General features: G+C 36.7%; 1 protein-coding gene and 1 non-coding gene across 2 annotated transcripts; one reads left to right on the forward strand and one right to left on the reverse strand.

Annotated features, from left to right (window-relative positions):
- Positions 1-609: 609 nt before the first annotated feature.
- LOC120282179 lies at positions 610-17,351 on the reverse strand. The gene is made up of 8 exons (XM_039288938.1): positions 17,059-17,351; positions 16,702-16,911; positions 16,148-16,542; positions 15,353-15,468; positions 14,908-14,986; positions 14,050-14,290; positions 873-957; positions 610-753 (listed from the first exon to the last, which is right to left on the reverse strand). The coding sequence occupies exons 1-8, from the start codon at positions 17,349-17,351 to the stop codon at positions 610-612; spliced, it is 1,563 nt and encodes a 520-aa protein (XP_039144872.1).
- LOC120283151 lies at positions 6,659-6,765 on the forward strand. The gene has a single exon (XR_005543151.1). It is a non-coding gene; the product is annotated as a small nucleolar RNA R71 (small nucleolar RNA).
- Positions 17,352-26,376: the final 9,025 nt, after the last annotated feature.

The following is a 26,376-nucleotide window of genomic DNA, read 5'->3' on the forward strand; positions in this document are numbered from 1 at the left end:
AAGTAAAAATGTTTTTTTAAATATATTGTTAACATTAAGATCGACTAAAATTTATAATTAAAAGAGATTGTATATAAATTATGTTAGATTAATAATTTTAGGGGCTATTTGGTTGCCCTTATTTTAAATTACAGTGTAAGTCAAATTACATGTAATTGAAATTACTGTATTTTGACTTACATCATGGTTGTTTTGTTGCCTGTAAATGAAAATACTGCATTTACTTTTCAAGTGTTTGGTTTTATGAAACTTGTGGGTTAAAATCACCATGTAAAGTAAGTGGTGAGATTATTTAAAAAAGAAAATTATATTTTATAATTTTCTTTAATATTTCATTTAAAATCTATTTTATTTATTTAAATTAATCTATTTTAATTATTTAAATGGATTTAAATTAATAGATTTTATTTATCTAAATTAGTTATTCAATATCCTTGAATTTAACTTACTAAACGATAATTTAGTGCTTATTATTATTATTATTATTATTATTATTATTATTATTATTATGTCAAATAAAAATTAAATTAAAGATTTTTAAATCCGGGATAAATAAAAAAAAAACTACATGGAGGCTTCGGTTTCCTATATCGTTGATCTGGATAATCTCTATGATTTCGTCTCCACCGCCGCCGCCATGATCCTCCTCCTAAACACCGTCGAGCCCTCTGGCAACTCCCCCAGTCCAGCAAATAGTGAATCTTCCTCCTCATCCTCTTCATCTCCTCCATCCAAAGTATGGCCATGCCACACCTAGTGATCGACCAATATAGCAAAGTGTTATCCGATCCTTCCTTCCGAGACGCCGACGCGAATGGCGATTCGACATCAGAGAACCATCTCCTTGATCCCCTCCAATCAGATCCACAAACCTCCTTTCTGGATCTATCTTTTAGGGCTCCTAATCCACATCCATCTGAGACTGTTCTGAATTTGAAGCTGAAACCTTCGACCGGACTGAAACCGAAGGAGAAAAGTTCACAGGAGATGGAAGAGGTCATAGGAGGGAGAAAAGATTGCTTGTTTGGAGTCATAAAAGAGAGGGGTTGCATTTTGTTTAGCCTGAGCTTCGTCGGTGGTGTTACTGTCTTTGTGAGAGAGGGTGAATGTAAGGGATGAGTTTTGCTGTATTTCAACTTACAGCCAAATTGGCTGTAAGTTGAAATACTGTAAAATGGGGTTATTGTGTAAATAGTTTTACATGTAATTGATGGTTTTGCAGCCAACCAAACACCAAAAAGTAGCTTTTACATGTAAAACATTTTACATTACACTTATTATATAAGAATAATTTATATATAATGCATCTTACATCAATAACACACACACATATATATATAACTTCCATGCACTAATCACTAAGAAATGCTGGGTTGTTTGGTTAAGGCCTTTAAATGAGTAGAATTCGTCATAGGTTTGAATCCCATGCCAAGGAAATAAAGTTTTTGATTATTTTTTTAAAGTAAAAAAAAACTTCCTATTGATCAGGTAAACCGGGTGAGTTGACCCGTCGGGTCACGGGTTGGGAAGATCCTAACTTGTAACAGTGTCCACTACAAGGCAGTGCTTAAAGACGAGAGCGAGCCAAAGGAAGCATTTTAGACCTTAAACGATTAAGTTGGAGCTCTTTCGGCATCATTAGAACAAGGATAAGGCAAACTGGGTGGCTTACAGTCATCCTTACGGCCGTAAGTCTATTCCAGAAGACCTTGCGGGCATGCTTATGCCCGTAAGGGGGATTTAGAGCCAATTCAAAGGACTTTATGGGCAAGTCTTATGCCCGTAAGGACCATCTAGAGGAGTTTACAACCACAGCATACGCCGTAAGGGCAGTCGCAAGCAGCTGAACAGTAAAGCTTACGATCCAGTACTTTTGGCCATAAGCTGGACCGTAACACAAACAGAAGACCTTATGGACGTGACATACGGCTGTAAGTGTACTCGTAAGGCTCGTGACCATCTTTTCCAGCTGCCATACTACTTGTCCTTACGCCTGTAAGCAGCTCGTAAGCAGTTGGGTATAAATAAAACTTATGAGAATTTGTAGGGCATTCTCTACTTTATCTTTATATATTCTTTAGGGGTGATTCTTGGAGGTGAGGTTGAGGAAGAGAAGAGACCAATCTTCAATACTTAAGGAGCAATTTGGAGGGTGATTCCGATCTACATTCAAGGGGATTGAGGATCGTAGCCATCGGGACCATCTTGGCGGCGTGTGTGGATGTTTGGGATCTACATTCATGGATCTTATGTTTTCCTTCTCTACTTGAATCTTGAATGCTTTCCCTCCATTAATGGAGGTCTATTTTGTAGATATTTGGGCATAGTTGAACTCTAGCATTTATATCTTTAACTTTGGTTGTCGGATCTTTGATGCTTTAATTGATTTATCATTTGCAATCATATCAATTTGAGTCTAATTATGTGATTGAATACTTGATGACTAACGAGGCAAAAGCCCTAACTCTCATACTTGGTATTACTACATGACAAGAAGAAATTCCCACCTAGCATAGACTTGCCGCAATTAGAGAGATAGTGCTACAGCTCTAGTTAGGGTACTTTAGAGACTTTGTCTCCCACAATCCTTCAGAGTGGATTGATTATAATTTTCGTGCTCTTTGCAATCATGTGGAGCAGAGAAATCACATTTCCGCTCTGTATTTAGATTAGAGTAATCTCTCTCTCTTTGGAGGAAGATTATCTACTTAAGAGATTATTATTAGTCTACAATAAGGTTTCATAGAGTGTTAATGCGATTGTGTGAATGTCTGTATTAGCTCTGCACCTATTCAGTTACACTTCGCCTGAGAAATCAGGGTTTAGTATAATTTTTGAAAACCTTTTGGTTCAAATAGGATTGCATATTCAGACAACCATTGTCTTGCACTTCATAACCCTAGATGGATGCTATGCTCGGACATCGCTTTCTTACTTGATTTCTCTCATGTTATTTGTCGGGTTTTTCTTGTTTTCATTTGCTTTTGTTAACACACAAAACACTCCACTTTTCAGGCTAATTTTCAGATATAGAGTTATTACTAGTATTCACTTTCTTCCCTATGGACTGACACTCTGCACTTACGCATACTTTCTTACACGATTGGCACATACACTTACGTCCCCATTATACATGTATTTCTTATGTATTTTATTTTATGTTGTTGTGAATTTGGTATCTTCTCCTACAAATACCATCAATATAATATCTCAGTAATTGATAATTCTTTCTCTATTTCATTGTCTTGCCAATTGGAGCTTTTTCTTCCATTCCACTTTGTAAGTATGCATGCTACTCATCATCTTATTACTAAGCTACTGAACTGAACCACACTCTCCCTCTCCCTTTCTAAATTAACTCATTTGTAAATTGTCTTCTGCTTGGTTTCTCTACAAGTGTCTACATGGCGTAAACTCCCAATAACATTAACACTTCAAGTTAATTCCACATCCCACCGACACTGTTATAGTTCTAAAATTCCTAATTTTCCCTCTAAAAAATCTTGATTGAAATACACAACCTATAATATTATTATTGGCTTAAACCTTAAAGTAAATCTTATGATTCATATTTAATATTAATTTTGTATTGTGCCATATCATACCTTCATATTTGTATTTGCCGTGTTAACATTTTCGAGTAGAAAGGATTTAAAACAATCTTTTATATTTTCCTTTTGTAGCTGAATTGTTAATTCTTATAACATGTGTCTCTAAACACAATGGATATGTTGTAAATGATAAATAGGTGATGAGTGTACAATGTTCATGTATTTCATATCATTTTGTACACTCATTTGACATATATTAGAATCATATTGTTGAATTCGATACTAAATCTAGTGTGTTTTGCATTGACAGGCTTAGGGCAGTACTTCAAGATGAGAGAGAGCCAAAAGAAGCATTCCATACCCTAAATGATGAAGTTGGAGCTCCTTAGACATCATTAGAACAAGGACAAGGCAAAGTGGGTGGCTTACAGCCAACCTTACAGTTATAAGTAAATTCTAAAAAAACTTGCAGGCTTGCTTATGCCTGTAAGAAGGATTCAGAGCAATTTCAGAGGACCTTATAGGCAAGGCTTACGCCCGTAAGGATGCTGATAAGGACCATCCATAGGAGCTTATGACCATAGCATACGCTTATAAAGTTGGTCGCAAGAAGTATAACATTGAAGCTTACGGTCCAGTACTTACGACCGTAAGCTGTGGACCGCAACACAAACAGAAGACCTTACGGATGTGACTTACGACTATAAGTGTTTCCATAAGGCTTGTGAGCATCTTCTTCAGCTACCTTATTGCCGTAAGTATTCCCGTAAAGCTCACAAGCATCTTCTCCATCCCCCTTATAGCCTAGTTCTTACGTCCGTAAGCAGCCCATGATTAGAGGCAATTGTGAGTAAGCCTGGGTGTAGGGTACTTTGGAGACTCCATCTCTGTCAATTCTCCTGAGTGAGTTATTGGCAATCTTCGTTCTCTTTGCAATCATGTGGAGTGGATTTTAGAAGAAATCGCATTTCTGTTCTGTATTCGGATTAGGGCTTTGAGGAAGATTATCTACTTAATGGATTGTTATTAGCTTATAATAAGGTTTTATAGAGTGTTAATGCGATTGTGTGGATGTCTGTATCAGCTTTGCATCTATTCAATTACTCTTCGCCTGAGAAATCAAGGTTTAGCATAATTCTGGAAACCTTTTGGTTCAAATAGGATTGCATGTCTAGACAATCTTTGTTCTACACTTCATAATCCTAGAGGGATGCTATGCCCGGACATCACTTTCTTCCTCGATTTCTCTCTTATTATTTCCCGTATTTTCTTATTTTTACTTGCTTTTGTTTACATACACAAAATTTGATCATTGTGGCTAATTTTCAGAATTAGGGTTATTACTAGTTTTCATTTTCTTCCCTGTGGACTGACATTCTGTACTTACACTTGCTTCCCTATCAAGTTTTTGGCACTGTTGGCAGAGAAGATTAGTGATATTATGAACACTTGATTATCCGTCACTTTAGTCATTTCTTTTCTTTCTTATTTGTTCTTCTTCTATTTTTCTTTATTAAATTTTGATTCTTTTTCTTTTGCTTGATTTCAGTCTATGCCACCAAAGGGCAAGTCAACATGACTGGCAGAAGGTGAGAACAGTATAGAAAGAGTGATTTTAACCTGATTGAGAACAACTTTACTAAACAAGACAGGATCTTTGATAATGAATATTAAATGGCCTACCAAGAATGAGGGGCAGTTCAACATCTTCATCTACACTAAAATCACAAAGTCTACTGGGAAGATGAATTTATCAACCTTAACCAACACATCCTCTATGATTCCCCTAGAATGCATAATGGAGCGGTCTGTTAGTTGCAAAGTCATCCTAGTTGGTTTAAGGTCACTAAGTCCAATTCTCCTAAACATGGGGAAAGGAATCACATTAATAATAGCACATAGATCCGCTAATTTACCAATGTAATAAAGAATAGTAAAACTCCATGGATCTTTTTGCTTCCTCAGTAGTCAATTTTGAAGCAACGCAGAGTTTTCTTCTCTCAATGTCATTGTTGACACCTCCCCAAATTTCTGTTTGTTTGTTAGTAGGCCCTTGAGAAACATAGCGTACTTTGGCATATGAGAGAGATCTTCAACAAATGGTACATTAATGTGCAATTGCTTCAACAAATATAGAAATCTCTTGAAATGTTCATCCGTACAATCATTCTTCAACCTTGAGTGATAAGGGAAGTGGGGAACATACTCCTTCACTAGTGGTGGCGTTCTCTTCTCTACATTTGGAGTAGCTTCTCCTTCCATTGCCGGACTTTCAACAACTTCAATTTATGGTGTGCGTTCCTTCTCCATCAATTTTTCACTACCCATCCCCACCTCCTTACCACTCCGAAGAGTGATAGCCTTGAGATGCTTACGGGATTAGCTTCAGTTTTACTCGATAAACTTCCTTAAGGTTGTTTAAATAATAATTTGGCAATCTGTCCCACTTGGTTCTCCAAATTCTGAAAAGAAGCCTATTGGTTTCTCATCGATGCTTCTATGCTTTGGAATTGGTTATCTGATTGCTGAAACCTAATATTTGTACTCTAAATAAACCGAGTGAGCACTTTCTCCAATGTGGGTCTCTTGTAATTCTGTTGGTGAGGAGGAAACCCTGGCGGGGGCTTCTACTACTGCCCTTAATTTCCCTAAGAGAAATTGGGGTGATTCCACCATCCTGAGTTGTACGTACCACTGTAGGGGTTTCCTTATTGCTAGGGGCATTACCAATGAAATCCACTTGTTCGATGGGTCCACGCGCCGCTCTGATAATAGAACAATTTGAAGAAAGGTGTCCTCCCTCACACTTATCGCACGCCATGACTATAGCCGATTTTTGAGTAGACAAGCTGTCAATCTTTTTGGTTAAAGCTTCCACCTGGGTTGCTAATGCTGTGACTTCACTAACTTCAATCATCCTGCCTGGCTTTAAAACTGACTTGCCTCTTGAATTCCACTAATAGTTGTTCATGGCTATCTCTTCTATCAATTGTTTGTCCGCCTCTGGGGTCTTACTGCCAACTGATCCTCCTACTGCCGAATCAATGAGCTGCTTGGTATTCAGATTGAGGCCTTAATGAAACATTTGAACTTTCATCCATTTAGGGAGCTTATGATGTGGACATTTTCTCAACAAGTCTTTGAATCTCTCCCATATCTCAAATAGTGATTCAGTGTCTAATTGTGCATAAGCTGTAATCTCTTGACGTAACTTGGTTGTTCTTCCCATTTGAAAATAATGTGCCAAGAACGCTTCGACAAGCTACTCCCAAGTCGTGAAAGATGCTTGAGGAAGGGCTTGAGGCCACTGCTTAGCTCTTCCTTTCAATGAAAATGGAAATAAGCGCAGTCTAATTGGGTCATTAGAAACATTGTTAATCTTCAGCATATCACAAACTTCAAGGAATCCTTCTGTGTGACCATTAGGATCCTCGTTTGGTAGCCCATGCATGGAACTGTACTGAATTCTGCACCATCTGTACAAATGTAGGCTTAAGCTCAAAGTTGTTTGCTGCAATTGGTGGGTGCGCCATACTTGACTGAGAACCTTTAAGAGTGGGACAAGCATAATTTGAAAGGGTCCTGTGTCGATTCCCTTAATCTGCCATGGTGTTTAGCTACTCTCCCTCAACACTTAGTGTAAAAGATCCTGTCTCGTTCAGTAAAGTTGTTCTCAATCTGGTTCCAATCACTTTTTCTATACTGTTCTTGCCTTTTGCCGATCTTATTGTCTTTCCCTTTGGTGACATATTGATAAGTGCTTGAGTAAACATGTTTCTTTATATATTTTACATGGATTGAGAATCATTTTTATCATGTTTTATGTCTCATAAATTATATTTGGTGTTCCTTTGTGCAAATAGGGTTGTGAAGGCCTTGAGAGAAGAAAAGGAAGCAAAGATATGTCATGAGGCACATTTTGGGAGTCTTTTGTGTAACATAAGGATCAAGACACAAGCGGAGGTTATACACATGAGGGTGTGTGCCAACTTTCAAGAGAATTCAAGTTAGATTTTGAGTTAGAAGGGTACAAAGGCAGCCACATTCCCATATCCCGACTTGTGTGAAGATTTTAAGAGCCTTCCCAATGATGATTAGACGACAAGAAGCCTTATAACCTACTACAGCAAAGGCAGCCACATTCCCATATCTCTATGTGGCCTCAAGAGAAGTGTTTTGGAGCTTTCTTCATGTAAAAGTACTGTAGCAAACACTGTTTATGCGACTGTGTGAAAATTCCACATTGTCTTGTGGGCAATTCTGCAGCCCATACGGGTGCGTGGAAGCCCACGCGATTACATGAGGCACTGGTTTTTGAGTTTAAATAGCTATTTTGCCCTATTCTTTGGAGACTCTTTGATGGGTTTTGGGAGGCAAAACGGCTAGAGTTTAGAGAGGAGGTCTTTCTGAATTTGGGGGGAGTTTTTCACCAAATTTGATAGATTCCTTCTTCGTCATACACTACAAGAAAATTTCATTTTACCCACCGCAATTTACCTAGGGACACGTTTCATGGGTATATACACAGGGAATACCCACGGAATAGAAAGGAATTCATAAAATAAAATATATTGAATTTACCTAGGGAATAGATTCGGATTTACCCACGGATTTACCCAGGTACTATACATCCCTGGGTAATTTGTGGGTAAAAAACGTGGATAGTTCGCGCTTGGAAATTACCTACGGCATATCCAGGGAATATTTGCGTGGGAGAATTGTTCATGGGTAATCCGTGGGTAAATATAATATTCCCACGGATTACCCAGTAAAGTTGTTTGTGTGTATTGCAATCGTGGGTAATCCCTGGGTAAATTAAAAAGAATTTAATTTTGTACCATCACCTACAAATTACCCAGACATGTTATCCATGGGAACATATTCATGGGTAATCCTTGGTTAATCAAATATGTGAACTTTTTGCCTAAATTTTACCCATGGATTATCTAGGGAAATGTTTGTAGGTAAATAGTTATGGATAATCCTAATGTAATAATAATAATTTAAATATAAGATTTTGATACTAAATATTTACCCACAATTTAGGCAGATCCATTTTTATGGTGAATAATTTAAAAATAATACTTTAAATTTTTTCTTAATATATTATTTCAAATTTTATTTAATTTTTATATTTATATTTGATGGAGAATAATATTATCAAAATTGAATTTTATATTTATATTAACAATCATAATTAAATAAAAAAAATTAAAAATTATAAAATAAATATAAAAATAATGTCATAATAATTTATTCTATAAATTATAAGAATATCGTGAAAAATAAGATGATAATAAAAAATCAATTGGATATATAAATTAATCAATTAATTTACAAACTTATGAGAATTACTTAATTTACAAACAAATAAGATTGTTATTTGCACTTCTATTCAAAATCTCACTAGACAAACAATATAAAATATAAATAGTACATATATGAAAAAATTTAAAACAAAAACCAATATAATTAAATATAAACAAAAAATGTAGAGTTACTATTGAGTTCTAAATAGATGCTGATGAAAATTAGTCAACTTGTTATTTTATATAAATCAATTTATTACATATAATTTTATGTGATTATATAATTTTAGATAAACAATTATGTATTGTAGTAATTTTTTTTTAAAACATTATTATTGACTACTAGCATTATAAGAAAATGAATGTGTTTTTCTTTTTGGCCAATAAAGATTTGATTTTAATTATTTTAAAATATTTTTAATTGAGATCAGTTAAAAATAAATAAATAAAATTATTGTAATTATAATATTTATAATTCTTATGCATATCAAATAATAATATAAATTTCATGATTCAAATTAAAATTAAAATTAAAATTATAATGGTTTATTTCTCCAAATATTAAATATTAAATAAAACTCTTTTTAAAAAAATAAAAATAAAAAAAACAAAAGAATTGGGCAAATCCCTAATGAAGTCTCCCTCACTCCCTAAGTCCCCCAAATCCCTAAGCCACTCACCCACGTCGCCATGTTCTCCGCCGCATTCTCCACCGCCGTTTAGGACTCACCGGAGTTACCACCGCCGTTGCTGCCTCAAAGATCTCTCTTCTCATCTATATCCACCTCTTCGGCGTCCCCGCATGCCTAAAGCGTCGCTTTGAAGCTTGTCGCCCTTTTCCTCTTTTCTTTGGATCATCTTCGGTTCCTTTACTTCGTCGGCAACAGCGGTATGCCTCACTCCTCAAATATACATATCCAAGCAAGGTTGTCATTCCTCAAATAAACGTCCCATGAATGATGTTTTTTCTTCACATTCTTCAGGTGAAATGGCTTGTTGAGGCTTCGTTGGTGCCATCTAGGTGTTTCCGTCATACAGCTTGCTGTAAGCCTCTGACGATGATTTGATGTCTCTCTATGATCTAGTTTTGCTTTGGCTACTATTAATTGTTAATTTTTTCGATTATGAAGTTTATCTGTTTGATGTTTATTCCCTTTACATGCTATTGTTCATTTTTCAGTACGAGAACTTGACCGATTGAGAAACCACTCAACTTTTGCTTGATGAAAAGTTCAGCTTTGTTGTGTTATATTAAAGAATAGAAAGTTCTTTCTTGAATTTTGGGTTGATTTAAGATAGTTTGTTTGCGACATTCTAGCAATGTGACCTGATTATTTGTTGCTAGTATGATTTATGTTCATTGGTTGTGTGACTTGTGTATGCTTAGTAGAATATTCATATGTTTTTAATGGATGAACAGAGCTAGTAGTTTCTACTGTAGTTGTTTTCTTGATGTTTTAATTCATATAATACAATGGAGATTTTGGAACAGCAATGTTCTTTATTAATAATGAATGAAGATGATGGTATTCAGTTTGCTAATTTGCTTATGCATAGGCACAATTGTTTTTGTACATGAATCACTTCACTGTCTATTTATCTTCAACTATTCTTTCCATGATGCAAAATTAAGTGTTTTTTGGGACATATTTTTTATATGATTATCAATTAATATGATATGAGAAAGCTTAGTTTATTTAACTTCAATTATTATGCTATGATGCACAAAAACATGACACATGACATAGTGATCCTTCTAGCTTTACTTTTAAAGAAAAATCTCCTGTCTATTTTGTATAAAACTAAGGCATAAGTATAACTTCTCTAGGTAAATAATTTAGGGAGACTATGGTCTAATTAGTCCATGAAGACTACTTTTATACATAATCAACACATTTAACTATGGAGGATTCTCCTTTAAAAGTAAACATTTTACTAGCCCGTGAATAACAATTTTATATGCTATGATGCACAAAAACAGGACACATGACATAGTGATCCTTCTAGCTTTACTTTTAAAGAAAAATCTCCTGTTGATTCTGTAAAAAACAATCATTCTTCACGGATTGATTTCATCATAATCTTCCAAAATTTATATACTTAGGGAATATTTTCTCATGTTTTGTCATTATATTTTTAGTGTATGGATTTACCAAAAGGGTTAATGAAATGTATAATGCAGTCAATCTTTACTTTGTATAAATCTTTTTACCAAGTGATATGGTCTCCTTAAAAATTTTCTAGATTATATTCCAATACGCAATAGAAGATAAATTTTTTTAGGACTTCTGGCCACTTTAAGCTTTTCAAGACTTTTTTCAAAACATTTTCCTCATGCTAAACATTTCATTAGTTCTTGAATGGCTTTTTTATGTGCTATGGTGCACAGAAATAGGACACATGCCACAACAATCCTCCAACCTTTATTTTTAAAAGAAAATTTTTCATAATTAACTATCGATTCTAACAATTGCTAGATAGACAAAAGTCAAGAAAGCTCAAATCCTCTCACCAATGTGCTAACAATGCTATTAAAATGACTGTAAACATTATGATAATAGTCAATAGTAAGTCTCTATATAGCATTAAGGAAGCCATCGGCGACCTAGCTTCGGAGAGGAATCCTTCAAGACATTGAACGACCCATCAAAGCCATCATCACATATTCAAGGGGGGTTTAATCCATGGTTTTCATTGTTTTACATTGCATTATTTGTTTTGTAATTTGCCCCATGGAGGGATAAGCCGTAGTAGGTATTTGGGCATATGAACCCTAGGATTTTATTCTTATATTGATTTACTTTGTGTTTTCTATTAAATCCGAGTTTAATTAAGTTTTAATCTTGCTTTTTTATTACTTGCTTGCCTAGTTGATGTTATGGTTAACTGGTATGCATGATTTGTTTGCCTTGGTTAGAGAAAAGTCTCCATTAGGGCTAAAACCTCAAGGTTGAAGATGGTTGAGAGGGTGAGTCATGAGATAGTGGAGTGTCCCCTTTACCCTCCGATTAGTACATTCTATCTTCCTATTCCCTAGGCTTTATACAGCCATATTTGGTGTGAGGTGTTGAGATTGAGAGATTTTTTTTTCAGGACCTTGTAGGGGGTTAAGGACCTTTCACCAAGAAATAGGGTTAGGTCTATCCTTAGGAATTAGATGTACTCTTAAGAATCCCTAGAGTCTATTGGAGTCATATGTGGTGTAAGGTGTTGAGATTGAGTGATTTCTCCACCGGGACTTCGTAGGGGACTAGTATCGGTGATTTGGAGGCAATGACTGATTATTCTTGGATTTCCTCGACTTGATTAACTCGGTTTAGAAACACTTGTGAATCTTGCGCTTAATGTTAAATTCTAGGGGGAGCATTGCCCGGAGACCTCACTTTCATTGATTGAGACTTCCCTTATTTTTACTCTTTCGTGTTTACTTGTGACATTTATACTTCTCGTGATTAAGTTCATTTTATCATATTCTTGATTCCGACTAGATAACTTAGAAGTAGTCATTACTAATACTTCCGTTCCTTGTAGATTCGACTACTCGATCTATTGGGTACTTTATTCCTTCAACACCCATGCACTTGCGATACACGCACGCAACAGGTGTGTCACATACACTGAAATCAAACAAAAGAAAAAGAATAAGAAAACAAAAGAAAAAAAAGTAAGAAAAAAAGAAATGGCTAAAGTGACAGATATTCAAGTGTTCTTAATATCATTATTCTTCCTCGGAAACGGTGCCAAAAATTTGATGGGAACGCAAGCATACGTGCCAATCTCATAATAAAGTGTGCGTAAGTGCAGAGTGTTGGTCCACAGGGATGAAAGTGAGTACTAGTAATAACTCTAGATCTGGAAAATAGCATAAATAGTGAGTGTTATGTGTGAATAAAAGTAAGCAAGAACAAGAAAATACTGAAAATAATAGGAGAGAAGTCAAGAAAGAAAGTGACGTCTGGGCATAGCATCCATTTAGGGTTATGAAGAATAGGACAATGGTTGTCTAAGCATGCAATCCTATTTTAACCGAAAGATTTCTAGAATTATACAAACCCCTGATTTCTCAGGTGAAGTGTAACTGAAAAGGTGCAGAGCTGATACATACATCTGTACAATTGCATTAACACCCTATGAAACCTTATTGTGGACTAATAACAATCTCTTAAGTAGATAATCTACCCTAACCAGAGGTGTACCCACCATCCTCTCGAATTGCGGCAAGCCTATGTTAGGTGAGAATTTCTTCTCATCACGTAGCAATACCAAGTATGATAGTTAGGGCTTTTGTCTTGTTAGCAATTAAGCACTTAATTACACAATTAGACTCAAATAGATATGATTTCAACTAAGAAAACAAATAAATCTTCAAAGATCCAACAACCAATAATCAAAATATAAACTCTAGAGTTCAAATATAAGGACTAGGCCGTAAGGGAGCTGGAGAAGATGGTCACGAGCCTTATGGGAATGTTTACGGCGGTAAGCCCCATCTATAAGGTATGGAGGTTCTAGGTTTGTTGTTCTCTAGTGTCTAAATATATTTTATAATAATTATTGTAGCAGTAATACAAGAAAACAATATGATAAGTAAATTCCATCATCTATTTGGTGCATACCTAATGTTTGTTGTATGGATGACATTCAAAAAAGTTAGGCATCTAATAATCTGAGATCATTTTATTTTCCAAATACCCAAAGGAGCTCAGCCTGGACAACTTTTGGTTTTAAGAGCAAGAGGTATTGCTTATGATAATCTCTACTTGAATGTTATAATTTTTTTGTCATTCTACAAAGAAAAGAATGACAAAAAAATTATAAAATGATTTGGAAAAGTCATCCATTGGATGGAAAATTATAACATTGGATGGATGACATCAATAATTCCAAATCATTGATGTTATAATTATTTCATATTGTATGGATGACATTCAAAAAAGTTAGGCATCTAATAATTATGCTAGTTAATTGGTAAAGATTTTGTGAATAAAAATGCCAATTGTTCATCAGATATGCAATGTTTCACAATAATTTTTCCATCTGCAACTAGTCCTCTTATAAAATGGAAACGAATATCCACATGTTTGGTTCTCCCATGCATTGTTGGATTCTTTGTTATATATATTCCTGGTCTATTATCACATAGGATCTCAATTGCTTCATCTTGAAGATGCCCCATGTCTTCAAGCAACCTTTTCAGCCATATTGCCTGACAAACTGATGATGTAGCATCAACATACTTAGCCTCTATCGATGATAATGCTGTTATGCTGTGCTTCCGAGAACTCCATGTAACAGCACTTGAACCTAACATAAATACAATTCTTGAAGTGCTTCTTCGATCATCCAAAGAACCTGCCCAATCACTGTCAGTAAAGGCAACTAATTTAAAGTTTGAACTTTTACTATACCACAGCCTAAACTCGATTGATCCTGCAATGTAACACAAAATTCTCTTCACCATAGCATAATGAAACTTTGTAGGATTACTCATGTATCTTGAAACCATGCTAACAGAGAAAGAAATGTCCGGTCTTGTGTGAACCAAGTAATTCAACCCACTAATTAAATTTCCATATTGCTTTTCATCAACATTGCCACTACCATCTTGCAACTGCATCTTCTCATTTGCATTCATTGGAGTCAAAATATTCTTGCATTATTTCATGTTGAACTTGTATAGAAGACTCTCTGCATATTTCTTTTGACAATGAACAATTCCATCAGCCCCTTGTCTCACTTCTAGCCCAAGAAAATACTACATTAACCCAAGATCACTCATTTCAAAAGTGTCCATCTAAACTCTTCAATTAAATTCTTGTGAAGATCCTAAATATATGATGCCGTCCACGTATAAACAAACCAGCAATAGATCATTGCTTCCTATCTTCTTCTTCTTATATAGAGTTGGTTCACTTTCACTTCCATCAAACCCATATTGTATGAAGTAATGATCTATCTTGCTATACCAAGCTCTTGGGGATTGTTTCAAACCGTATAAAGCCTTCCTCAATTTATAGACTTTATATTCAATTCCTTCAATCACAAACCTTTTGGTTGATTAACGAATACATCCTCTTGAAGCTCTCCATTTAGAAAAGCACTCTTTATATCAAGTTGATATATAGGCTATTGCATTTGTGCAACCAATGCAATGAGAATTCTAACAGTTTCTAATCTCACAATAGGTGAAAAAGATTCCTGAAAATCCACTCCTTGCACTTGTGAATATCCCTTAGCTACTAGCTGAGCCTTGTGCCTTTGTATAGATCCATCTGCATGATATTTTGTTTTAGATATCCACTTCAGTCCTATAGTTTCTTTTCCTTCAGGTGATTTAGATAATTCCCATGTTTTGTTCTTTTGAATTGCTATGATTTCTTACTTCATTGCTTGTTGCCATTCTTCTTTTGTAATAGCTTCTTCAAAAGTTATTAGATCCGCAAATATAAATGCATAAGAATAAGATTCATGTAGTTCTCTTAGAGATCTGACCTTTGATACTGGAGTAACTTCTTCTGATGTTTCACCATTTGTTGTATTGGATGAATTATGTGAATGATCTCTTGATGTTGATCCTTCTTCTAAACCAATCCCTTGATTAATGTTCTCTGGAACAATACTTTCATTAGATGTAGGTGGAAATACTGAATCTTCTGCAACTTCAATTGAGATCTTCTTTTGGGATTCTTCTTCAGTTTTCCAATTCCACTTTGCACCCTCATTAAAGATGACATCTCTACTAACTATAACTCTCCCCTTCATTGGATTATATAATTTGTATGCCTTGAATTTATTTGAATATCCAATGAAGATGCATTTCACTGATTTGTCATCTAGTTTTTGTCTTTTTTGAGAATAAATCATAGAATATGCTATGAAACCAAAAAACCTTTAAATAACCCACCGAGGGTTTTACTCCTTTCCAAGCTTCATAGGGAGTTATATCTTGCACAACTTTTGTTGGAGAAATATTCAGTATATGTACTGTTGTTGCAACAGCCTTGACCCAAAAACAATTTGGAAGATCTTTCTCCTTTAATAAACTTCGAGCCATTGCTATAATAGTTCTGTCTTTGAATCCCATTCTCTCCACAAAAGGTCTTGAATTCTTTAGAGAGAAATTCCCCTCCTCTATCTATTCTCAATACTTTGATACTCTTACTTGATTCCTTTTCAACAAATGCCTTGATCTTTTCAATTGCTCACATACTTAGGACTTGTATTTAATGAAATATACCCAACTCATGTGAGTATAGTCATCTGTAAATAATAAATAGTACTTGTTACCTTCAAGAGAAGCCATTTGCATGGGGCCGCATACATCTGCATGGATGAGTTCAAGCTGAGATGAATCCCGCCAATTTGCACTACCTGGAAATGCTCTTCGGTTCTGTTTTCTATAAATACAAGCTTCACATACTTCCAATTGATCCATTTGAGGAAGTCCAAATACTATTTCCTTTTTATGAAGTAATTTCAGACCTTTTTCACTCAAGTGACCATAACTCAAGTGCCATAGTATAGAAGTATTCAGTTCCTTTGACACCAGTCCATAGTTTTCCATTTGTGCAATGTCAAGTGGAAACATTTTGTTTGTTGTCATTTGAACTTTAATCACTAATTGCCCAGTTTTTGCATCTTTGATGTAACAAGCTTGATTTGAGAATAGAGCAGAATATCCACTGAATATTAATTGATTAACACTCAATAGATTATATGCAAGATTAGGGACATAATGAACTTTATGCAATAGCTTGACTTGGCCTTCTGATGTTGTGATAGCCACTGTACCTTCTCCACTCATTTGTATCTCCTTATCATCTCCCAATTTAACTTTCTACCTTTTTGTTTCATCTAAATCTCTGAAAAGTTCTCTTCTTCCTGTCATATGATTAGAGCATCCACTGTTTATTAACCATGCTCTATCTTCACTCCCAACTTCTTCACAATGTGCCATAAAAATATTTGAATCTTCATTGCCTTTTGTGCTTTCAACCACATTCATTGCTTTATTTTTATGCCAATAATTAGCCTGAATAAGCCTGAATCTCCTGCAATGGAAACACTGCACATTACCTTTATAATTCTTTTGATCAGTGAACTGCTTGTGCTCTATATGCCTTCCTCTTCCTCTGTCACCAAGTTTGGCTCTATAAGGACCTCTACCTTAACCTCTTCCTGCCATTCTTCAAGGATACTTGGTAATTGTATCAGTCTTTACCTGAAAAGCCTTCTCCTCTGATTTTTCTGCAGATTTATTCATTCTCACTTCATGAGCTTGAAGTGATCCACTAAGCTCACCTATGGAAAATTGAGTGAGATCCTTGGATTCCTTAGTAGCTGCAACTACATGATCAAAACGTGGTGTTAGACTTCTTAACACCTTGGCAACAATCATCTGATCAATAATTGCGTCTCCAAAGGCCCACATCTTATCAATGATTGCCAATATCCTTGAAATAAATTCCTGTACTGCTTCATTGTGTTTCATGCTTATAGTTTCAAATTCTTGCATTAAAGCATGAAGTTTAACTACTATCACCCTAGAGGAACCTTGCTATTCTTGCTGCAAGGTTGTCAATGCTTGTTTGGAAGTTTCTGCTGCTGCAATTCTGGAAAAAATGGTTTCATGGACTGCTTGCTGTATAAAGAACAAAGACTTTGAATCTTTCTTTTTGTTCTCCTTCAATCTTGCCTAGTCATTTTACTCATGATAACAATTTTGCACCAAATCCCATAGATCTTGAGATTTGAACAATGTCCTCATTCTGATGCTCCAAAAATCATAGTTTTCTCCTTTGAACATGGGACGTGTAGGCTGAGATATACTCATGCTATTACCATTTGATGCCATGCTTTTGATCTTTTTGAAAAACCTGAAAAACCAGAGAATCTGAAAATCTGAGAAATTGAGAACCTAAGAACCTGGCTCTCTGATACCAAATTAATGAAATTAAAGAGAAGAAAAATACTATGTTTCAGAACAATTATATGAAAAACAAAATTTGCTTGAATTGCTTTCTTAGAACTTAATTAGATTACAGTGTTTTAGATACATGAATTTATAATAACAATTGCATCTATTGATTGTAACCTTTACAAAAGGATGCATCAGTTATTGAAAAGAAGCATGCATGAATCAACGCATATAAATAACTAACTATAACTGCCACCCATTCAAACAACAACCTTTCCAACGAATAGTTTCCATGTTGGCTGCCACTTGGACCAATGATTAGCTTTGTTCACACTCCCCTGTACATTTTCCTTTGTAAGCACATTTGATCCTTAATGGGTTCTTTTGATCTCATATTTTACCTTTTAAATTTTTATTCCAAGATTTTCTGTTTAAATTTTATTTTATAGAAGTTACACCATTTTTTACAGTAATTTTTGGTTGTTTCCTTGGTGGATTTCTATGTCTATGAGAATTCATTCATACAAGCATTCCTCATTTTCTTTAGTAAACTAAATGAATGTCGGCGAGCTTTAATGGAAGAATTTGCCAAAAAAGAAGCTATTCAAGAAAACAATGGCTTCGCAGATGGAAATTGGTTAGTTTATGTGTCTTCAAATTAATTTGTTTCTTTTCTTTGAACTGATTTTGATTTTGAAATAAAATTATTTATTTTAATTGTGATTTCACTGATTTTTTTTTTTTGAAAAAAAAACCACAAGGGCTATTTTATTAAAATAAAGCTATGGAAACAAAAGAAGCAACTAAGCTGGGAAAATAAGAAAGGAAGAAATTGTTACAGTTAGAACTTAAATCCAGAATCAATGAACGACTTCATTATCCAATGGGGAAGATCACGTCCGAAGAGGAAAAGATTGACATCAGAGGAGTTGACGCCATGGGTGGCCAGGTTGATGGCAGGGAGCATCCAAATCTTGGGAATACAATGAAAGGTAGGAGATCCCAGCTCATCTTACAGTGATCTGATATTGGCAATCTGAAAGCTGAACCTCCACGCGATGACAGGGTTTGGACGACTGAGAATGCTGAGAGTTGTAGATGTGTTGACAAATATATGCTTGATATTGAGTCGATTGACTAAGAGTGATTGGAGCGCGACATTGAGGGCAGAGAGCTCATCCATTGAAGAGTCATTCATGGCAATAGCGCAGCAACTTGCAAGGTTAACAACATAGTTAGAATTCGAGAGAAAGAAGCCGGCAGAACTTACCAAGGAACCCGGGTTGGAGCTGGAATGGGAGAACATAAATTGTTCATCAGCACAGGAGAAGTTGTTCAAGATAAGTTTTTGCCCGAGCAAGCATCGGTTACCAGCGATGTGATCCTGCAAATGAAAAAAGCTCTACAAGCAATAACAGGTATATTAATGGTAGCGTTACGAAAGATGACATCGCAGCAAGATTTCCAAATTAGCCATACGGTTGCTGCAATGATAAATTTACAGTACTTAGAATGGCTCCCATCAGTGAGCCAGGATCCCTCAGCAAAACCAATAGGGAAATGGATGTACGTGTTAATCTGCAGTGGCAGAACAGATGATCCATCATTTCAGGAAATAGACCACACAGAGCGCATGGATTATCAGGGCCAAGTCTCAAATGAAATAAAAAATTGGAGGTAGAGAGACGGCCATGAAACAAAGTCCAAAGGAAATGCTTGACCCGAGGGGCAATATCCATCTTCCAAAGAAGCTGCCAACCAGACCAGGAATTGGAATGAGTGAGATTATGATTCAGATGATTGTATACAGAAGAAGCTATTTTGTGATGTTTGGTATTAGGATTCCAAATCCAATGATTGCAGGAGTTGGGATCAATGGTGCTGGAAGATAATTCTTGAACATTAAAATTGGAACCGAAAACATGTTCTAATTGAGTCTCATTCCATCTATCACCAATGATAACATCAGAGATGGTGAGAAGATCAACATCGACTTCCATATTAATAAAAGTAGGTTTGAGTGCGATGGGAATTTCAAAGCACCATGGATCCCAATTGAATGATGTCCTGGCCGGATTAACATAATTAATACGGCAATTGGGCTTGATGTGACTCGCAATCCTAGTAAGATTTCTAAAAAACCAGGAACATTTGGTAGGGGCACTGTTCTTCCAGAAATTAAAGTCACCATATTTAGACCGCAGAATATCTACCCAAATAGCATCTCCTTTGTTAAGATAATTAAAAAAGTGTTTAGCCATCAGAGAGTATTTTGCAAGAGAAAGATTACTAATACCTCAGTCTTACCTTCATTGACAACTTGCCAATTCAAATTATGGATGCCCTTTCCATTGCTGTTTCTACACCAAAAAAATTTCCTAACAGATCTGGTAATTTCAGAGATAATAGATTCAGGAATGGGATAAACCGAAAGGGTGTAAGTTGGGATAGAGAATAATGAGGAGTTGATTAGAGTGGTCTTAGTTGCTTGAGAAAGATTATAATTACTCCACCTAGAACAAAGATGACGGATTTTTTCAACCATGGGTTTAAAGGAGGAAGCAGCTAAATGTTTAGGGGAAATTAAAATACCGAGATATTTAAAGGAAAAAGAGGCTTGAGTTAAATTAAGAATGGAGCAGATGCGAGAGGATACATGCTTGTTACACCAGGTTGGGAAGAAGATTTGAGATTTGAGGAGATTGGGACGTTGACCGGTAATGCGACTATAAGCCTCTAAGTAGTGAATGATACTGCGGGCAGCTTTCCTAGAGGCCATGGTGACTAAGATTAAATCGTCAGCAAACATGAGATGATTAAAATTATGGTTAAGGCTCGGGACAAAACCAGGAATCATGCCACTAGAAAAACCTCGGTTGAGATTGGAAGTGAGAATCTGGGAGACTAAGATGAACAGGTAAGAAGAAATGGGATCTCCCTGGCGGACTCCTCTGGACGAGGGAAACCAGGGAGAAGGATTGCCATTGATCAGAAGAGAGAAGGAACACGAGCGAAGACAAGTAGAAATCCAGGAAATCAAGAGAGCGGGAAAATTTATTCTGGCAAAAACAGCAAGAATTGCACTCCAATTAACTGTATCATAAGCTTTTTCTATATCGAGTTTTATTAGCATCCTTGGGGGGTTTTTGATATCAGTTTCTAACGTATGAACTATCTCTTGCACAACAATAATATTATCGAAAAAGCAACGATTAGAAACAAATCCAGCCTGCTCTCGACCGATCAAACTAGGGAGAACAAGCTGCAATCGATTGGCCAACAGTTTGGAAATGATTTTGAAATTAACATTGCAAAGAGAGATGGGTCTAAAATCAGAAACACTGTAAGGCCTATCTTTTTTAGGGATAAGAGTGATGAAGGTTTTACCCCAAGACGAGGGGATAATAGACCTTTCAAAAAAACAACGAATAGCTAAGAAGAGTTGATCACCGATAATAGGCCAAAAACTGCGATAAAACTCAGTGCAAACACCATCAGGGCCAGGAGACATACCAGTGGGAAGATCTAATAAAGTTTGATAGACTTCCGCTTTGGTGACCTCCCTGACAAGAGAGTTGACAATTGAGTTGGTGATGCGAGGAAGATCGTTGGGGACAAGGGCAAGCAGGCTATTGGACTCAGCAAAAGGGACCAACCAGAGATCTTTATAAAAAGTGAGAAAAGCGCTCTCAATACTAGCATGATCCTGACAAAGGTTACCATTAGCATCCGCAACCTGAGAAATGAAATTAGCGTGAGCACGGATACGAGTAGTAGCATGAAAAAACTTGATGTTCTTATCTCCATCTTTTATCCACAGCAAACGGGCACGCTGGGCCCATTTGGTATTGCACTAGCGCTACAAATTAGCAAGGTTAGTATACTGATCCATAAGAAGAGATTGGGAAATTAAATTATAATCAGAATTTTCAAGATTATTAATAGCGATCTCAGTAGCCATCAAATTGGATTCAAGCGAGTTGACCCCTTTCTTATGCCAGCTGGAGAGATTAAAGCGGGCACAAGAAAGAAGGTGCGAGAAGGCCTGCAAAGGATTCCCATGAGGGTGGCAGTTCCAGGCATCCCGAATGGCATTATGACAACCTATAAAATCCAACCAGTTATTATCAAAGAGAAAAATTCTCATAAAATGGGAAGAGAACGGAGCAGAAGAGAGTATGAGCGGGGAGTGATTGGAGAAAGACTGGGAAAGATGCTTCAGAGAACTAGAATTAAAAGAGTTGCCCCATTCCAGATTAATTAAACATCTATCAAGCCTAGCCCAACGCCGAGCTAAGCCGAACTAGTTATTACACCAGGTAAAATGTGGACCAGAATAATTTGAATCAATCAGATTGTTAAATTCGATAAAGTCTCTAAAAAATCTCTCTTTTCTATCATAATACGCAAATGTACCGCCCTTATGCTCGTTCCTATGGAGAAGAGTGTTAAAATCTCCTAGGATGAGCCAGGGGATATGAAGGGCGGAGAGCTTAGAGAGCTCATTCCAAAGAAAGCATTGATTACGAAAACGCGATCAATTATAGATAACTAAAATAAGAAAAGTTTTAGAGGAGTTAGTGGTAATAATAATATGGAGGGCACGCTTAGACACAGAGACAGACGTGACAACCCTGATGGACTTATGCCAAAGGATGATAATAGCGCCAGAGAAGCCATCAGAAAGGATAGAAGCCCAATCCCAGTTCTTGGAAATTTTCCTGCAAAAACGATCGAGTCTATCAGCATTAGCTCTTGTTTCAATAAGACAAACAACAACCGGTTTATGAGAACAAATAAGATGGAAGACACGAGAGGAGGTATCTCGTACGGAGATGCCCCTGCAATTCCAACATATGATTTTAGTTGCATTCATAGGAAACAATATGAGAATAGATGGGAAAGAGATACTCCCCAACATCAGGGGCCAGCTTATCCGGGTTCCACTCTCCCCTTCTTAGGAGATGTACTAGAGATGCTAGATCATTTTCGAACAAGAGCTTCACGGCGGGCTTCAGTTTGATATTGAAACAACGTCATGGCATCGTCAGGGCTATCTTCCGGATTCTCTTCTTCAGACATCTCGTCATCCTGTTCATCATCAGAGAACTCTTCTTCTTGGCTGTTGTCTTCTTCCATGTCCTCCTCCTCAAGAACGTTGGAAACTTTCTCAACGAGGGTAGAATGAGAGCTAGGTTTAGTTGGGAAGAGGAAATATGAGGATTCTGGAGAGAAGAAAGAAGTATAGGGGGTGGGGAGGGTTGACGGCTTGGATGAATTCTCTTTTCTTTGTCTAGGGATAAGTGAAGGGGTGCGATTTGATTGATCGGGCTAGGCGGCAAGGTGCTGGTATCAAGCAAAGTCTCACCTTGGGACTCAAACGAATTAATTGGAACGTTGAGCGAGGGAGAGATAATAGGTGACTAGGATTTGATTGGTCATAAAGGGCAGGCGCCTGGGAAATAGCAGCCGCCACAGTAGGACTGACATGCGATGGAGGCTGCTGCCCACTAGGGACAAATGCTCTTCCGCCACGTAAGCTGCGAGGAGCGGCCCCTCGAGCAACGTCGATCTCGGAACTCGGATCGGCTACAACACCGTTGGTCAAGCGACTGGCACGTGCACCGCCACCGCGACCGTGAGTGCCGCCGCGCCAGCGAGAAACCAAGAGCCAAGGACCATAATCAGTTTCAGGATTCTTATCTTCCATGTGTTCCAATAGGGTCAGAGTCGTCCATGTGTTGATCTTGAACATCTGATACCAAGCTAGAACCAGGCTCCGTCTGCCACGCCGGGTGAGACAGGTTGTTCCTAGCGGCACCGGATGTTACGGATCTAGTATATGAATTACTCCCGTGGCCGATCATCCCACAAGAATAACAAAAAGTTGGTAAGCGTTCATACAAAACAACAACAAAAACTCGGTGGATATCATCACCAATCCAAAAACCCGGTAAAGGGGTTTGGACAAGTCAACTTCAACACAAATGCGGGCATACTTAGACCGGCTAAGAGTGGAAGTGAACTCATCAACCTTGAGCAGTGTTCCAAACTGGTTCGCAATGACTTCCAAGGTCTCCCCTTCCCAGAACTCGACTGGAAGGTTATGGAGCTGTAACCAAATGGCTGCTGTGGAGTGCTTAGCAATAGTAGGTTTAAAGAAAGGCTTCCACGGCAAGAGCTGCAGGATGATGCCGTTGACAGACCATGGCCCGTCAAGGAGTAGATGTTGCATTGTTTTCTGCGAGGAACATCGAATTAGAAGGAAACCATTGGGCATGTTGGAGATGGAGATATCCCCAAAAGAGCTCCATTTGGCGAGGAGATCAGTTTTAACTTCAACAAAATGAGGGGACTTGCCGAAGAGTTTCCCATAGAGTGCATGATGGAACTTTAGGCGAGCTCTGCTCAAAGTGTCTTCATCCAGTTTAAGGAAGTAGTTGTAGATTCTTTAATTTTGGATAGGATGTGGGCATTATGCAAGGGGGAATTGTCCGAAGACTGGCGAAGAGATGATGCGATCTGCGCCTAGGACTTGTGAAGCGCAGGTTGGGAGGGAGGGACCGGGTGCTAGTCCCCGCTTGCCATGGCAAGAGGGGAGCGACGGAGGAATGTGCAAGGTCAGAGCAGGAGGGAGGTCAGAGCAGGGGGGAGCAAAATTTCACTGATTTGACAAAAAGCATCACACAAATAGTTTAGAACAGTGAGAATTTAAATTTATATGCAAAGTGTTCACCATAGTGATTAATGAAGACCCTATTCCATGATCAATTTTTAAGATCTAGATATAGTAAGAGTTATAACATGGTAACATACTCAATTAAAAGTGATGAAAGCTTTGCTTTTAATGGAGTTGATTGATCTTGGTTTACTCATTCTAGAAGTGCGACTTGTATTTCTTATGTATTTTCTTTTATTTTGTTGTGAATTTGGTATCTTCTCCTGCAAACACCACCAATATAGTTTCTCAGTAACTGATAATTCTTTCTCTATTTCATTGTCTTTCCTATTAGAGCTTTTTCTTCCATTCCACTTTGTGAGTAGGCATGCTACTCATCAGCTCATTATTAAGCTACTCAACTGAACCTCACTCTCCCTCTCCCTTTCTAAATTAACTCATCTGTAAATCTTCTTCTGCTTGGTTTCTCAAGAAATGCCTACATGGTGTAAACTGCCACTAACATTAACACTCCATATCCCAAAGACACTAGTATAGTTCAAAAATTCCTAATGTCGCCTCTAAAAATGCTGCCTTAAAAAATTCACTCGGAACTTGAGCTTGTATATTGCCCCCACAGTAAATCTTGATTGAAATACAAAACCTGCAATATTATTATGGGTTTAAATCTTAAAGTAAAGCATATGATTTGCATTTATTGTTGATTTTTTTATTGTGCCATAACATGATTCCATATTTGCAGTGGCGGAACCAGAAATAAAATCAAGGGGGTGCTGGGTTTAACTAAAAAATAAATATAAAAAATTAATTATATTAATCCAAATTTAAGATTATACTAATTAATTTTTTAAAAAAATATAAAAATATAAAAATATACATACCACTAACGAAGTGGGAGTTGAATCCTTCGGTTTTGCATATTCTGAAATCGAACCAAAATATCTTCATCATCAATTGTTTCAAACACTTGGCGTTCGATATAGCATATCATCATATCATTCAACCATTCATCTCCTATCTTATTGCGCAAATCGGTTTTGATGATATTCATGGCCGAGAAGGATCTTTCAACCTGATGTCTGTGCCACCGGTAAAATCAAAGCTAATTCAATAAGGCGATAAACCAACGGAAATACCAAATGCTTTCTACTTTCAACTAGTTTCACTAGAAGACTTGCAAGATCATCACATTCAACAAAAATCGTAACATCTTCTAACATCATGAATGTATGTGTGAAGTTGCTCTTTTAGAACTTGAAGATCTTGTATAGAAAAAAATCATCATAATAAATTTCGCAAGACGAAGTAGCTTGGCATGATGGAATCTAGAAAATGAATTTCTTGGATCAAGACATGATATGCAAGTTAGCAACTCTGTAGTTGTCTCAGTGAACCGATTATTCATCTCAATGGCAATTAAATCAATAATCGCAATAAAAAAATCTCGCATGATAATGATGATAATAAGTAATCCATCGCCCTTCACGCCTAGAACGCCCCGAATCGGTATTTTTGTCTTCCATGTTAGGCACTGGAATATACATTCTATCACAAAAACTTCGAACCTCTTCTAATAACTCATTCCATCTGTTATCCCTTAAATCTTGAATACGATCTTTTACAGTATCAATTAATGCCATTGCATTGACAATATTTTGATCTTTTTATTGTAAAGCATTTGATAATTCATTTGTGATCCCCAACACTTTCATCATCAAATGCAAGACAAAGACAAACTCAAAGCTTTCCATTTTACTAATCAAGCTTGACGCCAAACCTTTTTGATCTGCAACTGATCCATCTTGACACACATTTTGAAACACCTCCAAAACTGATTCCCACATTGTCAGGAGACGAATCAAAGTTGTAAAATGTGAACCCCAACGAGTATCTCCTGCTTTTGCAAGATTTGTCTCTTGA

Source organism: Dioscorea cayenensis, chromosome 18 (assembly GCF_009730915.1).
Source record: "Dioscorea cayenensis subsp. rotundata cultivar TDr96_F1 chromosome 18, TDr96_F1_v2_PseudoChromosome.rev07_lg8_w22 25.fasta, whole genome shotgun sequence".
NCBI classification, from domain to species: domain Eukaryota; kingdom Viridiplantae; phylum Streptophyta; class Magnoliopsida; order Dioscoreales; family Dioscoreaceae; genus Dioscorea; species Dioscorea cayenensis.